General features: G+C 39.8%; 1 protein-coding gene across 1 annotated transcript; it reads left to right on the plus strand.

Annotated features, from left to right (window-relative positions):
* The first annotated feature begins 4,760 nt into the window (after positions 1 to 4,760).
* LOC121947154 (actin-associated protein FAM107A) lies at positions 4,761 to 14,181 on the plus strand. Its single transcript, XM_042492083.2, has 4 exons — positions 4,761 to 5,062; positions 6,292 to 6,394; positions 12,890 to 13,031; positions 13,492 to 14,181. The coding sequence occupies exons 1-4, from the start codon at positions 4,945 to 4,947 to the stop codon at positions 13,609 to 13,611; spliced, it is 483 nt and encodes a 160-aa protein (XP_042348017.1). The 5' UTR covers positions 4,761 to 4,944; the 3' UTR covers positions 13,612 to 14,181.
* The last annotated feature ends 2,190 nt before the right edge of the window (positions 14,182 to 16,371 follow it).

Consider the following 16,371-nt stretch of genomic DNA (forward strand, 5'->3'; position numbering starts at 1 on the left):
AAATTTATTAACAGAAGAAAGGACGCTTGTGGCTCCTAGAATGGCGACCAGGGGGTCGGGTGCCAGACTTTTACCAAAAGCTTTGGAAAAACACTCAAAAATACATTTCCAAAATAAATAAAGTTTACTGCATGCCCAGAATGAGTGCGCTAGATTTCCTATCGAAGATTTACATCGGTTACATGTTGGAGGGACATCTGGATAAAATTTATGTAGCTTCTCTTGTGAGTAATGGAGTCTATGGAGCACTTTATACTGTAATAGGTTGTGCCTGGTGTTAACTGAACATTTCTGTATGTTACGTAGACATTCTTCCCATATCTCATCTGTTATTTCCATATTCAACTCATCTGCCCATGCTTTTTTATAAGTTTCTGAATTCACTGGAGCTACATCATGGAGCATTCGATAAAAAACAGAGATTGCCCCGCGAGTGCCCGGGTTCAGACTGTTAATAGTCTCTAGAGCATTGTGTTTATTCAAAACTTCAAAATTTGGTAAATTTTTTTTAACAAAATCTCTAATCTGTAAAAACCTGAAAAAACCCGAGGCAGGTATACCAAACTTGACTTGTAATTGTGTAAATGAGGCAAAATGTCCTCCCATATACAAATCATTTATGTTATTAATGCCTTTCTGTTTCCAATCAGAGAAAGCAATATCATTCAGGCCAGGTATGAATGCGTGATTTTCACAGATTGGAGTATCAATATATACACTTGGGGCCTTGATATGAAGTTTTATCTGCTCCCATGTGCGTATAGTACCATTGATTACAAAGCTGTTATTAAACTGTGATTTTCTGATTTTGGTGGGGCTGTTGAGCAATGCCAACAAGGAGGTTTTGTTGCATAGGGATTGTTCTAAGCATAGCCAGGCAGGGCAGGAGAGTGAAGAGGAGGGGGGGCCTTTTCTCCACCAAGCAAGTATAGATAGATGAGCTGCCCAGTAATACATTTTAAAATTTGGTAAAGCAAAGCCACCTATATTTTTACATTTGCACAGGTGTTTTTTGGAAATCCTGATGGCTTTGTAGTTCCAAAGAAAAGGCACAATAATTGCGTCTAATTGTTTAAAGTAATGCTGGGCGATGTAACATGGAAGAGACTGAAAAAGATGTAAGAAACGTGACTGTAAACGACTGTATTTGGTTTTTAGCTTTGCTGAACTAGCAACTATTAAAATTTGAGGCATTATGCTTAGATAATACGATGTTAATGGATGACTTTTTTTGGGGGGGTGGGGGTTCGCCCAGGGCGCAAAACTACCCAGGACCGCCTCTGACCTTCTTGCATCATGTAAGTCAAAGTCAAAAGCAAATATTTAATCTTTTACAGTGGCATGATCAGGGTTAAATGGTGTTAATATTCAGGGGTCTATGTACACCTATCCATGACAAGTTTTGGGGTTAATCTTTTCAATCAAATGCTTTTCAGAGGATATTCTAATGTGTTATACCTTTATTTGAGGCAGTACGACCCAAAACCAGTTTTTGTGGCCAAGTTATCAACATTCACTTACAGACATATGTTCAGTATCTATGACATCATCATTCGCTTTAAGTTTAACATATATGTAGTGGATTGTAGTGTGCAGAAGACAAAGGGTAAGGTTGACACTGAAATATGGAGTGTGTATGGGCTGCGTGGGTCTTGTAGCAACCTTGAGCATCTTTACCCTTACTATGATGATCTTATTTTTTTTCATTCACCTAAAGCAATATATTTCAATTAAATAACTGCAAAAGCAATATAGAATGCTGTTAATCCTGATGATGTGCCAGAGAGAGATATATCCTGTACACCTTAGATGAAAGGGTCCTCCCTGACTGGAAGACAGTGAGACCATACGAGGCAGCGTGGAAACTTAAATTCAAATGTTTGAAAATGTCAAGGGCACTCATATTAAGGAATAATAAGACTGGCCAGAAGGTTTAATTTACATCAACAATGTCAATGATTTTAAAAAAAGGAGGAATTTCTGTCAAATGTAATAACACACATTTCATAAACCTGTTGGAGGACATACTAAAATTTGCAGATGTGTAGTTCAAACAGCAGCGGCAGCTGCTATGAAACAAACTGTGAGAGATCACATTGACCTTCTCAGTCTTCTGTTGCACCTTTATCAGTGACGCTGCTCTTCATTGTGGGAGCCAAGTTTATATATGTCCAAGTCAATAAAAAAGCACAGTCTGTATATTTGTTTGAAGGTCATGTTGAATTGAGGATCAAGTCACATGGATTTCCGACTGTAGTCTAGCTGATTTATTAGGAGACCTTGATTTGTTTACTCCAGTGATTTTTTTTACATGGGAGTGCTGTGGAAGTTTTTTCCTCTTGTGAACATACATGAATTAATCCAAGGCTACATTTGTGTTTCAACCCATCACATTTATGTCTGAGCACAGGAAACCCTCCTCATCAAGTTGCAGGTATATATATAAATATATATTTATATGCATTCATACATATATATACAAACATACATGCATACATGCATACATACAATATATGGGTTCGTTCACAGTGGTATGATACGCCGCTGGACGGCACCTGCCAAATCAGCATAATATGTGGACAGACAGTGTCAGCTGAGAATGCGGTCCGATGAAACCTGTTGTTGGCTGGAAGGGGAGGTGCAGCCTCATCCCACCATGTGCTTGTGTTGACATCACAGGAGCGGCATCCCAGAACATCAACAGCAGATGCAGAAGGAAACCTAGAGCAGAAGTCCACTGCAAAATGGCAACATGTGAGGACTTGGCATGAGAAGGTTTGGTTTATGTGGCTTGTTGTGTTAGCCCCAGATAGGTCCAACTTGGTCCCCTGGATCCAGGGCTGCACTCGCCAACTAACACTCAACAATAGTAGGTTAAATGCAGTGGTGGACGTCCCTTTGATATCAGTAATGAATCAGAGTACAAGCCAGCATTTTTCTAAAACAGTCTGAACAGAGGATGAAATTGCTTCATTTCAAAGGGCACAGGGCAAAGGCGAGAAACAGAGTCTCTCAATAAGAAACATTTTTTTGCAAAGGTTACTGAGAACAAATTAGCTCACAACATCATCAGCATCTTCCTCTGCGTCAGATTCAGGAATGGATGGTGAAAACTCATTCATCATTCCCATCTACTCTGACCAGGTCCCTGCTCTGTGATCCTTGTTGGAACTTGTGCACTGCAATTGCAAGTCAGGTTGTGTCACTATGCTGCAAAGGCTTTTGTAAAGAACTGTATTTCTCCTTTGGCTGTTCATAGTGGCATGTGCACAAATATGCAAGCACAATATTTGGATGTGGACATTAAGTTAAGATTACATTTAAAATTACAAAGCCTGGTCTCATTTAATGTCTCAGTCTGAGTGATGATAAGCATCATGGTTGTCATTAAAAAAACAAACAAAACAACAAAAACAAGTTTACTAAGACAAATTTGCACAGAATATTAGAAGCTAAACTTTGGCTACAGATGACAGTGTAAAAGTGAGCCACCACATCACTGATGATCCAGACAGAAGACAATAAATATAGAGGTAATCTTTGCTGATATTTAACCAGCTGGGTGTTATCACAGGATCTCTGTAGTGGGGGGCAAACAACATTCAGCTTCTCACCGTTCTTCTGAAAGAATTCAGTGACAAGTTACTTACCCTCATCAATCTTCAGTTTCTCTTTTGTGTTTTTTCTCTTTAGGAAACCTGATTACCTGAAAAGGCTTATCAGACTACTTCATCAGAACTAGGACAGCATGTTAGGCTAACTCAAAAAGCCCTATTTTATTTTAAATTATTTTTAAAGCAATTTTGATAGGCCCTTCTACATATTTGGACCTGGTAATTTAGTACCGTTTGACCCCTCATTTCTACGCCACTGCTCCCAGCTGACTTTGAACACAAGGGGCCGGACAGTAGAGTGCCATATCCAGGGCTCTCAAGTAACACTGCCCTCAATGGTATCAATGTCTGTCAGCTCCACACGATGGCTAATGTTCTCCGAGTACAGCCTCTCATGAAGGATCAGTACAGCACAGGTAGGGCTGAAACCCATATGTTTTTCTATTTTAAATTCTACTGCATTATCTCAAATAGACAGAGCTACGTACAGCTAAGTGTTTTTAATTGTCACGTTCCGTGTCTGTGGTGTGACCTCTTTAAATTTAATCAAGCTCCAAGGACACATGCTTAATGAATGATAAGGATGTAATGTGTTATTAGAAATGCATAATGCCTTCGTTTTTATATTCATCACTTTCTAATATTAATTTTTCTGTGCACTTAGCATTATAAAGTGCATGTCGCATGTAGCATGATATACACTAGAACATTCCCCCATGAGAGCAGTTATAAAATTAAGGAATTTCCTCAGTCAAATTAAAAAAAGAAAGCAACTTCAGCGCTGCTTGCAAATTCATGCAACTGCTATGGTGCACACTTATGTGTTTTCTTCCTAATAGTTTGGCACTTGTTATGGTACAAATCTTTCATCAGTTACATTCTCTAGTTCAGCAGTTTGACCTACACCATTTCTTCTCTTTGCTATAGTTCAGTGAGCTAGATGGTAGTTTTGGTATTGAATCTCTGTAACTGTGCCATAGTTCATCTGCTCTATGATGAGTCATTTACATATGGACCTGCTCACTGACAGGATAAATGATGCATCTCTACTTACACTATCTGTTTTCACTCCACTTTGTCTCCGTCTGCTTTCTGATTTCAATCTCTCCTCTCATTACCCTTTTCTACCTCTCCCCCCAGCAGCTCCCCACCATGCAGCAGGAGCTTGGGCCCTATGCCAGGTCCTTGGGTGCTGCCCTCCATCAAGCCTTTTCACGCACTGAGAACCCCTTCTGCTGCTGCTTCTCTTTGAATCTCGTATTGGCCAAACCATCCCATCCCCAGGCCAAGCTTCTTACTCCACCTGAGAACAACAAAACTGCAGCCTGCCATGTCCCTTAATGGTTCATTTCCCAAAAACAACAATAACACACATATGGAGATCCAGCTGGCCTCCACAAGCAGTGTGATAAACAATACTCACCCCCAGAGCAACCATCATAGAAGAGGTCAGTACAATTTGAATGAGACAGTTTTCTGTGATGTAAAAATGAGATGGCCATCTGAGGTGACTGTGTCTTAATCCCGTTCCCACAGATAGTTGTAGAGAATGTCTTCTATGTTACAACACCTGATATTTCAATATCTGGTTGATTCTTCACACATGGTTCAAATATGCTATGCTAGACCTATGATAGGCAAAGCAAGATCAATGTCATTCCCCTGTCTGTGCTGTCAGTGCCAGAGTTATGCTACTTCGGCAGAAAGACTGGAAGTATTGGAAAATAGATAATCCAGCTCTGTAAGCCTGCTTTAATTCTGAAGTCATCAGATACAACCGTTTTGACAGTGCTTTTGGTGTAAGATCCCAACACCAAAAGCCACCTTTCCCATCAAGATGATATGCCACTGGATGGCATCACGTGAGAATGCAGAATTATACGCCGATGTACGGCTGGACAGCAACTACCACATCTGCATGATACATGGACAGGCAGTGTCAGTTGATAATATGACTGGACAGAACCTGTCACATCTGCATGATACACGTCAGACTGAAACACTGCCGGTAACAATGCAATATAAGGAGCAAAAGGGTGCCTATAGGGCGGGCGGATGGGTCCAACAAATCAATTGCAACAATTCACCCATATTCAGCTAATCCCCATGATTTCTGTATGACCGTGGGATTTAGTCCAATCACTGCAACTTTACTGCAAATTTGACTATTCAAAACAGGCAAAATTACATTTTAGTAGAGCTGCCTGCAGCATTCTGATCCGCTCAGCCTCTCCTTGCCTTAATCTCTCTCTCTCTGTTCATCCTAAGACTACTGCTGCGCCTGGGACAGAGTAACACACACAGTGACAGAGATAACTGTGAGCATCACACAGCTAATGTTACCCAGCCTTTATTAACTACCTGAGTAACTTTAATTCACTTTATCTCAATCAATCAATCAATCAACCAACCAACCATCCATCCATCCATCAATCCATTTCCTTTTCACTTGAAATTGTGAAATATAATTGCAGTGAAATACAGTTGTCAGTTTCATCAATTTATATAATAAAGACAAAGTAGAAATAACAGATAAATGTCTCTGGGGTTAGGTTTTGGGTTAAGCAGGGTCTTCATATAGGATCCTTGTAGGATGCAGGTAGCAGATTTCTCTGGGCTGTTGGGGGTGCTGTTTTTGTTGTTTTTGATGTGCTTTTTGATGTGATTTCTCTCTCAGATTATCTGGTCAAAGCTGAAGCCTCTTCAGGTCAGTCAAACCCCATTAAGGCTTCCAGGACTCACAATGAGCTTCACAAGGAACTTCTACTGGCCCACAAGAGGTACCACACAGAAGCAACCACATAGTCAAATCCTAGGAATGGGTAAACCCTTATGGGATTTTATTATACACAATAATTATTCCTTTCTAATATACAGACATGAAGAGAGAATTAAACTTAACTCTAACTTTTTGTAAGAATGTATGTGCTTTGTTTCCTTTATCAAAATGCATTTCATGCCTCTCTCCGTAGTTGTTCTCCACAGAAGCAGTTGTCATTAAGAATACATGAGTCTCTTTCTTTCTCTCACAAACGTGCAATCATACACCTTCTCTCCATGCTGCTGCAGTCCTTTAGACCCATGGGAGCACGAATCTGTGTAAAGTGATAGGACTCCACCATCCGCTTGTCCTACTGGCACACACTGTCCAAGTGAAAACAACTGATCATTTTGTTGCTGCCTGTAAATCGATTCTCACACTTTTTAACAGAATTTAAATACCAATCTTTTTTAAAATCTCAGGTTTATGGTTATCCAAACAAAAATAATCTACCATGAGTATTTTGGTTACTGGTTTCCATTTTGTTATCTAAATTTATGATGTGTCATCCAACCAAACGCTTGACACAATGCAGCACCTGAGTCTCTAATGTGTATTTTTAACAAATTTCAGAATCAGAATCAGAATCAGAAATACTTTATTGATCCCCGAGGGGAAATTGCCTTTAGTTACAGATGTCCCATTCTAAAGTCTTAAAAGAAGTAGGAAAGTGTAGAATATATCAATAAAATTTAAACATAAGTATTAATATAAAATAAATATATCGAAACACTAAAGTATAAATATAAATGTACATTTGTTCTTGTTACTACTGTGTGATAAATGAAACAATAGATTACCAACATCTGAAAATAGAATATTACACATGGATGTAGTTATTGCAAAACGAGCAGGCGCAATCGCAACAGGCTGCATGCACGGCTGGCGCATGGGCACTAAGGATCAAGCTGTGTGAAGAATCAGGCTGTTTTCTTTAACTGTTCATACCTACAAAAAAGTGATGCACGTCAATTCTTATATAAACCACATTATCATATATCAGTAATTTGAGTATAACAAACCCTTTTTTATTCTGAAACTGTCAAATGCTTCTGCTTTTGCAGTCAATTCGGCATAAGACCTTACCATCCATGCCCTTGTTGCCTAATTCTTACCATCTGTGGCAGCATGTGCTTAAGTTGATGTCCCGGTGTTGGCCGCCAGGTGCTGTTGTTGCCTAAACATAACCGCACACCGCGTAATCCCATCACAGTATGATATCACAGTAGTGGCATCCCGGGATGTGAAAGGCAGATCCAGAAGGACACTGAGTGTGTTATATGTAGATGCGGAAGTCACTGACAAAGCAGCAATATGTAACGGGATGAGAATGTGTTGGTGTAACCTGTGCAATGGGGAAGGCTCTAATCTCATGAGCAATGTGCTGACAGGGGGAACGTATGTTGTCCCTGTAGGGAGGCAGGGTGACGGGGTGAATGAAACACAAAACACAGGACTTTTTTTGTTCATCCCACAGAGACCAGTATATGAAGCCACGTGAAATCAAGTGAACTTTAAGTTACTTTAAGGTACATCATTACCTTATTGTTTTTCCTTAACCTAACCAAAATAACTTTACTTGTCCAAGCTCTCTCAGACCCATAAACACCTTTTTATTGTCTTTTTTTGAAACTGCTAAAATCCCAGATGTCCACTTAGCCCTCGAACATTCTTGTAAAGCTGTTATCTCTGTAGTTGATATGAGTGAAAAACAAGTCCACCCCCTGATTCTCAGACAGAAATAAAGCCTGGGTCCTTGCTAGGCGTACTGGTGAGCCCAGTCACTGTGTTAATTTTAGGTGCCTCAGAAACAAATGTACTGTCACAATATGGAAGGCAAAAATTAATTTTTATTTGCTTTTAATTCCCAATCCTCACAAAAACCCTGAGCCAAGTTATTTATGAATACTTCATTTATTTGTGGAAGTGCGTGTGTAATATGTATATGGGTGTAAGTGTCTGAAAAAAAACAATAGTGTTATTTTGTTATTAGTGTGGATGCTTTGAAGCATCCACACTAAGTGGCATCTTTGAATTGGCGAACACATGCACACACCAACAGGTCTCTCTGTGTGTGTGTTTATTACACTAAGTGCATGTATTTACTTACTGTAGTAAGACTTTTAAAATGTTGGTAAATGTTTAGAAAAATCTAAACATAATTCTGGCAGTAGCATTGAAGAGAGAGAGAAATGTTTATAAATAATTCTTAAAGGTTTGTAAGTGTCTCTGTGTGTGAGAGAGACACTTTAAACCTGAAACTTCTGAAGACTTGAATCTGTTAGCTGTAAGTGTCTTTGTTTTGGAAAACACGTGCACACACCAAAACACAATCAAAATACAATACACAATAAACAGGGAGAGGAGATTCTCCTGTACGCACACATTTCATTTTTGTCTTGGAAGTGTCTTAAAATGCCCTCGCCAGCATGGAACTGTGTGTGTCAGTGGCTGTTGCTATGGTAATTATTGGCCCAACTGCACCCCTCCTCCGTCCTGTCCTCTCAGAGTTCAGCTCAGAGGAAGCAGTTAAATTTGATGGAAATGTCCCTTTTAAACTCGTTGATTATGACATTTCACAGAGAGGAGGTTCTCCCAAACGCACACACATAATTTTTGTCTGAAAAAATGTCAGATACATTGCCCAAATCATTGTGTAAGAAGCAGTTTCCCTCATCCATTTTCCAGAAATTTCTCATCTCAGTTTGTATTGGAGTTTTTTTGGCTTTTTTTTTTTTTGGCTGACTGAGCCAGCTATGTTGGGTTGTCTGCTTTCAAAGCAGAAACCACACATTTTCCTGTTTTGATGTATAAATTATTGTATGTTGTGTAAAGCTATGGAAGAGGGGCCAGTTTGTTCAGAAAATTTTGGGAATTTTTTTCAGCTCCACTACACTCTAGCCACACAGTGGCTTTGGTCTCTTGAGGAAGGTTCTGACTATAATAAACCATTGTAAATTTTTGATTAGTTTTTTGGGAATTTTGGGCAAACTGCTGGGCCAATCTCCAAAAAAGGTCATATCAATCGATTCCCAATCAGTCTGCACATTTTGGGATTTTTTGGGACAATCAGCAGTGCAAAGTGTTAGGCGGAACATTAAGAATAAGAAGAATAAACGGGACAAGTAACATAAAGCGACTGGTGCAGTGGGGCAAGCTGGGTATACTACTATACGTGTTTAGTGTGTACTAATGTGTACACCATAATAACTACAGGCCTATCCCTAAAATCTTTAGTAAATGAACAACTTAAATCATACCTTTTAAAACTCCATTCCACTCCATTTTAAATCCATACCAGCCTGTTTTTAGATAAAAGTATAGCACTGTTACTGCTGCCACTCTTGTTTTAAACAATAGTATTTCTACTTTGGATGACAGAAAATACTGCACAGCTCTTTTTATTGAACAAAACTTTTGACACAGTTAATCCTGCAATGCTTTTAAGTAAGCTAGATAATATTGGTTTTGATAAAAATGCAAACAGCTGGTTCCAGAGCTATCTCATGGGCAGACAACAGTGTGTAGCATTAGGAACTCCACAAGGTTCTGTCCTAGGTCCTGTTCTTTTCATTCTTTATATAAATGATATTGTGTCTGCTGTTTCTGATTATAAAATCCATCTTTATGCAGATGACTCAATTTTGTATTGCACTGTTAATAATGTACAGACTGCAGTGGATTCCCTCCAGTGCTGCTTTTCTGATTTAGAAGTTGCACTGAGCAAACATAAGTTGGTTTTGAATGCAGAGAAAACTTAAGTCATGCTCTTTTCCAGAGCTAAACAAATTGATTTTGAGAATCTCTACTACAGGTGGCACCAATATTGAAAGGGTGATGGTATATAAGTATCTAGGTATTTGGATTGATGAGAAGATAACATTTAAAAATTATGTATCTAATTAAGTAAGTATACTTCTTCTTAAAGATTGGCTTGTTCTATAGGAATAAATCTTGCTTTCCTCTGTTCTGTAGAAAATCCTTGGTTGGGGGAACTTTTTTTATCAGTGTTAGATTGCAGTGACATTTTATATAGGCATGCTTCGGTTGCCATTTTAAAACCTCTTGATCCAGTTTTCCATACCACTCTTAGATTCATTCAAGCAATATCACAGGAGAGGGAGTGATGTTGTGCTCGTATATCATCACGGATGTGTTTCGGTCATAGATAAGCCGGAGAACATAATCACAGCTATGATGATATACAGCACAACACATGACAATGAGTGTGATATTGCTTTTATACAACAGTTTTACAAGCGTCTTTTATGTGTTAATAGTAACAAGTGAGAACAAATTATGATTTGTTTGTTTATTTAGTAATTTTTTTGGCTCTGCCGACACAAATACTTCCACAACCACTGGAGGAGACAGAAGTTGCCTAGCAAAACATAAACATTTTCCTGAACGCTGCTTGCTAATCTGTGTTCGCTCAGTCTTCATGTTCTGCACAGAGCAGCTGCTTAGTATCATGGACATTTATATCTGTGTTTTCAGTGAAATCAGAGTCTGTTAACAGACACTTTGGCGGCCTGTGTGATTCAGATTAATTAGTTTGATCAGACAGTTTGTCACTGCAGTGTGTGCTCACTGCCGTGATCTCTGTCACCTCAAGTCTCATATTAGACAGCGTGTGTGTGTGTTGGTGTCTCTCGGATTTTGAATGGTCATGAAGCGGAGTGATACATGTAGAGTTAAAAGTTAACAGTCTAACTAACTAACTGTATAATACAGGTGATCTCCACAACACTCATCACTGCGTTCTGTTCAAAAAGGCTGGCTGGTCCTCTCTCTATGAGAGACATGATTTGCATTCTTACTTATTCTTCTATAAAGCACTTATTGGGATGTTATCGTCATATATTTCCTCCATGCTAGTCTGGTCCTCTGGAGCACATTACACCCGGTCTAATGACTGGCTTACTCTTCAGATGCCTAGAGTTCATTCTGAGCTCGGAAGATCTGCTTTCTGCTTCTTTGCACCATGCGCTTGGGCCTCACTACAAAACACTTTAAAAATCCATGAGCTGGTTCCTTATGGTCATTTTAGAATTTATTGAATTGTTAAGCTCTTTACTTCTACATGCACCTGTTTTAACTGATTTTGAAGTTAACATTACTGATTAATTGTATGCCTATTTTATTTTTATTTATTTATTTATTTTGTTATACTTGCATTTCATTATTTTTATCTGCTTGACATCATTGTAAATGAGGGCTCACCCTTAATGATTTTCAAGTCTAAATAAATAATGATAATGATTTTTGGGGGGGACAGGGGGCTTTAGGGGAAGATAACAGGTCAACATTTAAAGTGGTATACATCATCTGAAAGCTGGGAACCTGAAGATCCATTTGAGATAATACTTACCAGTATACCAGAAGGTGATGGAGGAGGTGAGGATGGATGCAATGATGGCAGTGTGGAAGTGCATCATCACTGTCTCTGGCAGGTTACACTTCTTCAGCTGCTGAAAGAAGTACATCCTCTGCTGAGCTTTTTTACGATGGAACTGATGTTCAGCTCCCACTTCATGACTCAGGAAGCAAAAGGACTTCATGTTTCCAATGAGAGTCACATACCATGAAGGGGGTGGGGGTGGTGTTGTGTTTTTTCAGAAATCCACAGTGATCTCCACCGTCCTTAGAAAGTTGAGCTCCAGGTTGTTCTGTTCACACACGGTCACTGGATATTCAGCCTGTATGTGGACTCTGCCTTACCAGAGGTGAGTCCATGGACAGTGCAGTGTCATCTGCAAACTTCAGGAGCCTGAAAGAGTGGCACCAGGAGGTGCAGCTTTTGGTATAGAGGGAGAAGAGCAGAGGAGGAGAACACAGCCTTGAGGGGAACCAATGCTTATAGACCTGGACATCTGGCAGTGTTTTAACCTGACACCAACCAGCCCGTGTATAATAACACTGTGACCGCTTCTGTCTGGCCGTGTTCTCACGTGACGCCGTCCATTTTATGCACATACGAAAGGTGCCTTTTAGCATTGCAACTGACACTAAAAGCACTATCAAAGAGGCACTATTTTACAAGTTCCTAATGAGAACAGGGTGGTTCCTAAGAAGTCATTGTGCTCAAGGAAGAAGTGGGCCTTTTTGACTGCGCTGTCTACAGAAGTTTAAACACCATCATAATGAACAAAAACTAGGATTACAAGGCCAGAGCAAAAGTGGAGTGTACCTTTTAATTTTAGTATTAGTATTAGTATTGTATCAGGAGAAGACCTCAGAGGAAAACGTCTGCTGCACACAATGTTGAGTTGTATGCAGCAGTTGTGTGCAGTAAAGCTGCAGAGACAAAGAGTGATTGTGTGTAAATTAGGCTTTTTTATGGATGTTTCAAATTTGATAAAACTAGACCCTATCACATTGTCTTTAAACCATATGTCTTTTCACTTTCTTCCATATTGAACCATTGCTTTGTCTCTTTCTCCATGGGATGAAGGGGTCTAGTGCTGAGCAGCAGGTCAGAGCTTCAGCAGGTGCTGGAGAGGAGGAAAAGGGTGCAGAGTGACAAGGAGGAGGAAGGACAGAGCAGGACTCCTCTGGACGATGTGCTGCTCAGACGTCAGCAGAGACAACTTGAGGTAACACATCCTGTTTGTAGGTTTATAAGGAAGTCAATAATGGTCAAAAGTGTTTCATGCAAATAGACACTTGATGGGCCTCATCATACACTGTGCATGAAGATTCACAACACTGTCCCCTTCCCCCCCTACGCTTTACATGCAGTACAGCACTGAAGTGTAACAAACTGAGAAGAACTATATGCAGTCAAGAAAAATGTAGCAAAAGGCAGCATTTCAAATGAAATGTGCAGAGAAAATATTGAGAAATAGAAGATATAGAAAACAACACAAAAAATAAAATACAAATTGCTTACTACAGTCACTGTAGAATGTGTACAAATGAAAAACTAGAGTAACTGTCGAAACAGAGGTCGTTCCATAAACATTATGTGTCTCACAAAATCAAAGATTAAGGGGTAATACTTTTCATCATGTTTACATGAATGTGTATTGCGAATGCTTCTGTCTCTCTTTTCAGAAGGAGAAAGAAAAAGAGGAAAGAGTACGAGAAGAAGCCCACTTGATGGAGTTTGTCAGAGTCCGACAGAACCTAAGAAAGATCCACACAGTGATCCAGAGCAAGGCTGCAAACACATGAAGTGCTACAGAAGAATGCACCTGAAGTGTAAAATTAACTCTTGTCTAATCTGTGTTTATTCCACACCCCATTCACGTCCAGGAGGAACAACAAGGTGCATGCTGAAAGACAAGTGGATTCATTTACAGATTTAAAAAAATAGACATAGATTTATAAAAGCTTGTGGAAAAGTATTCTTTTATAGCTCTCTAAAGAAATGTCATCTGCTGCTTTGTGTAAGTCAGATATTTGTAAGTATTTTGCTTGATATGCTAGCTGTTATTTATCAATAGTATGTAGCAGAAATGATCTCCTATGACTTGTCAAATTTGTTCACATCCTTTTTGTGAGTACATGTCAAAGATGAGGAAACTGATGATGCTCTTTGTCAATTCAAATGCCAGGGTGAAACTTTTAAAGAATCTGATCACAAGGCATGAACATTTATGAACCCATGTCAAGTATATTTGGTTGACATACTGTTTTGGAAGGTTAGTGCTCTGTGTATATCTGCAGCCAAGGACAAAACTCCCCACAGTTGCAAAGGGGGCTTTAAAGACCTGCAGAAAATATGGTTTGATGACAACAAGAATAAAGATGATTTCTTATAAATCAACAGGAAAAATTCAGTTTATGAGTTTCTAAACATTTGTTGGCTTAACAAATAAATAAAAAACAAACAAACAAAAACTTAAAACCAAACAGCAATTCCAGCTGCAAATAAATAATGACTCAAGTCATATAGCTTTATCAATATATCTCTCTCTATATATAGATATATTGATAAAGATATACTGTATATTAAGGGCCTTGCTTAAGGGCTTAAGGGCCCTCACTGGATATTGCTATGCCATGCCCTGGCCTGGATTTATATATATATATATATATATATATATATATATATATATATATATATATATATATATATATATATATATATATATATATATATAGAGAGAGAGAGAGAGAGAGAGAGAGAGAGCTAGCTTAATAGCTCACTGGGGTTGGAATCCCAGTCAGGGCATGGCAATATCCAGTGAGGGCCCCTAAATGCCCTTAATGATACCCGCTGACCTCAGGCAGGCATGAGCGATTACACAAATACAAGAGATATACCGGCTCCAACGGTGCCCGGGTTAACAAGGTCTGCTTCAGGTGTCAGGGAACGAGGACAACCTGATGGCAAATGGGCTATTGGAACAAGACAGAGGTGCAACAGAGAGGATAAAGTGGCACTGTTGGAATGCTACTGAGGACACTGATCATGGCTGCACAAGAACAGGCACTCAGCACAAGAGCAATAGAGGCCGGGGTCTACCACAGTAGGCAGGACCCCAGGTGCAGGCCCGTGAGACAGTCCAGCACACAACAGCAGGGTGTAAGATGCAGGCAGTGTAATGCTGTGAGCTTTGCTGCCCTGCTCTCCACTCTGCCGCTCTTTGGCACCAGGCCGCTCACCTCCTGTTTTGCCTCGCTGCCTCTGCTGCCACAGGCTCAGTTGCAGGTATTGCAGACCCCCTGCCGACATGGATGGCACACGGGCTGTTCTCCTGCTCGGTTTGATCGGCTTTTCTCCTCCTGCTGCTGTCTGCCCCTGAGACTCTCTTCTGACCTCCCACAAGTGATCACAGATGCCATCTGATCGGTATGTAAGCCTTATGTAAGCCTCATTGTTGGCATTTATAATCTTTTATATTAATTTAGATTATTTTTGTGACAGATACTGTGTTTGGAGGACTGCAGCTGCATGCATGAACCACTGCTGCTTTGCTTGGAATTTCTGCTCCGCTTTGCCTCTTCCACTTATGCTGTGCCACATTGCCGTTGCTTGGCGTCGGCTTGGGGCTGGCTTGCTTGGCTTCAGCCTGCTTTATCCTACTCCACGTGCCCGCTTCGCCCGGTGTGAATGCTGGCCTCTTTGTCAGCCGCTGTAACATTTTTAAAGTGTGTGTGAAATGTGTAAGTCACTTACTTTATTTGGCTCAATTTTGTTTTCTTTCAATGAATGTTTGTTTATTTTTGTTTTTTTCTCAGTTGCTGTTATTGCTCAGTTTTAAGAACCTTTTTTTGGTGGTTTAATTTGGATATTTTTGATCAAGTTAAGTGATTTTGTATTTCTTTGTTTATACTGATTTTCTTGTTTGGTTTCTTTCGTTGACTGTAAATTCAAGTTATTTTTGGCAGCATGTTATTTTGTTTATTTGGTTTCTGGTTAATTTGTATACTGATTGCTGCCAACCTTGAAAGTTGATTTATTTTGTTTATTGGCTTATTGTTTGTTTCCTGTTGAGTGAACCCCCACTAATTTTACCCCTCTCCTTTTCAGTTGCTGAGCACCGCCGGTGGTGGTCCTGGTGTCCTGGGTGGTGGTCCCCCTTTCCATTGTGCTGTGTATCCCCTGGTCGTGGTTTCCCCTTCACTAAGTGTGCATGTGTGTGTGGCTGTTACCTGCGACTGAGTTGTCTTTTTTTTCGTTGGGATCCCTCAACCCCCTTCATTGACCCATTTTCGCCACTGGTAAGCCCTCAGGACTGATTAGGTTCCCCTTTTTCCCCACGTCCCTGAATGAATGGTGTTTTATGGTTTTAAAATATTTTTGTGATAAAGAATTGGCTCTTTTTAATTTGGAACCACATCTCCTGCCTCTCTATTAGATAAAACAAACCTAGGTGCCTTATTTTTGGTACTATTTACTAAAACTACTCAAACTTCAATTATGGCGATAACCTTGTTTGATCACCGTGCTTTGAAATCACGGTAAAAACGGTCGGCGGTTTCCCA

The sequence above is a fragment of the Plectropomus leopardus genome, chromosome 9 (genome assembly GCF_026936395.1).
Source record: "Plectropomus leopardus strain MGB_pleo_1.0 chromosome 9, ASM2693639v1, whole genome shotgun sequence".
NCBI lineage: Eukaryota > Metazoa > Chordata > Actinopteri > Perciformes > Serranidae > Plectropomus > Plectropomus leopardus.

What these genes read in the sequence shown, in the direction of transcription:
- LOC121947154 (XM_042492083.2), top strand. Translation starts at nt 4,945, where the DNA reads ATGTCCCTTAATGGTTCATTTCCCAAAAACAACAATAACACACATATG. An exon ending in GAGCAACCATCATAGAAGAG is followed by an intron (nt 5,063 to 6,291) that starts GTCAGTACAATT and finishes TTTCTCTCTCAG; the next exon opens with ATTATCTGGTCAAAGCTGAA. An exon ending in GTCAGCAGAGACAACTTGAG is followed by an intron (nt 13,032 to 13,491) that starts GTAACACATCCT and finishes CTCTCTTTTCAG; the next exon opens with AAGGAGAAAGAAAAAGAGGA.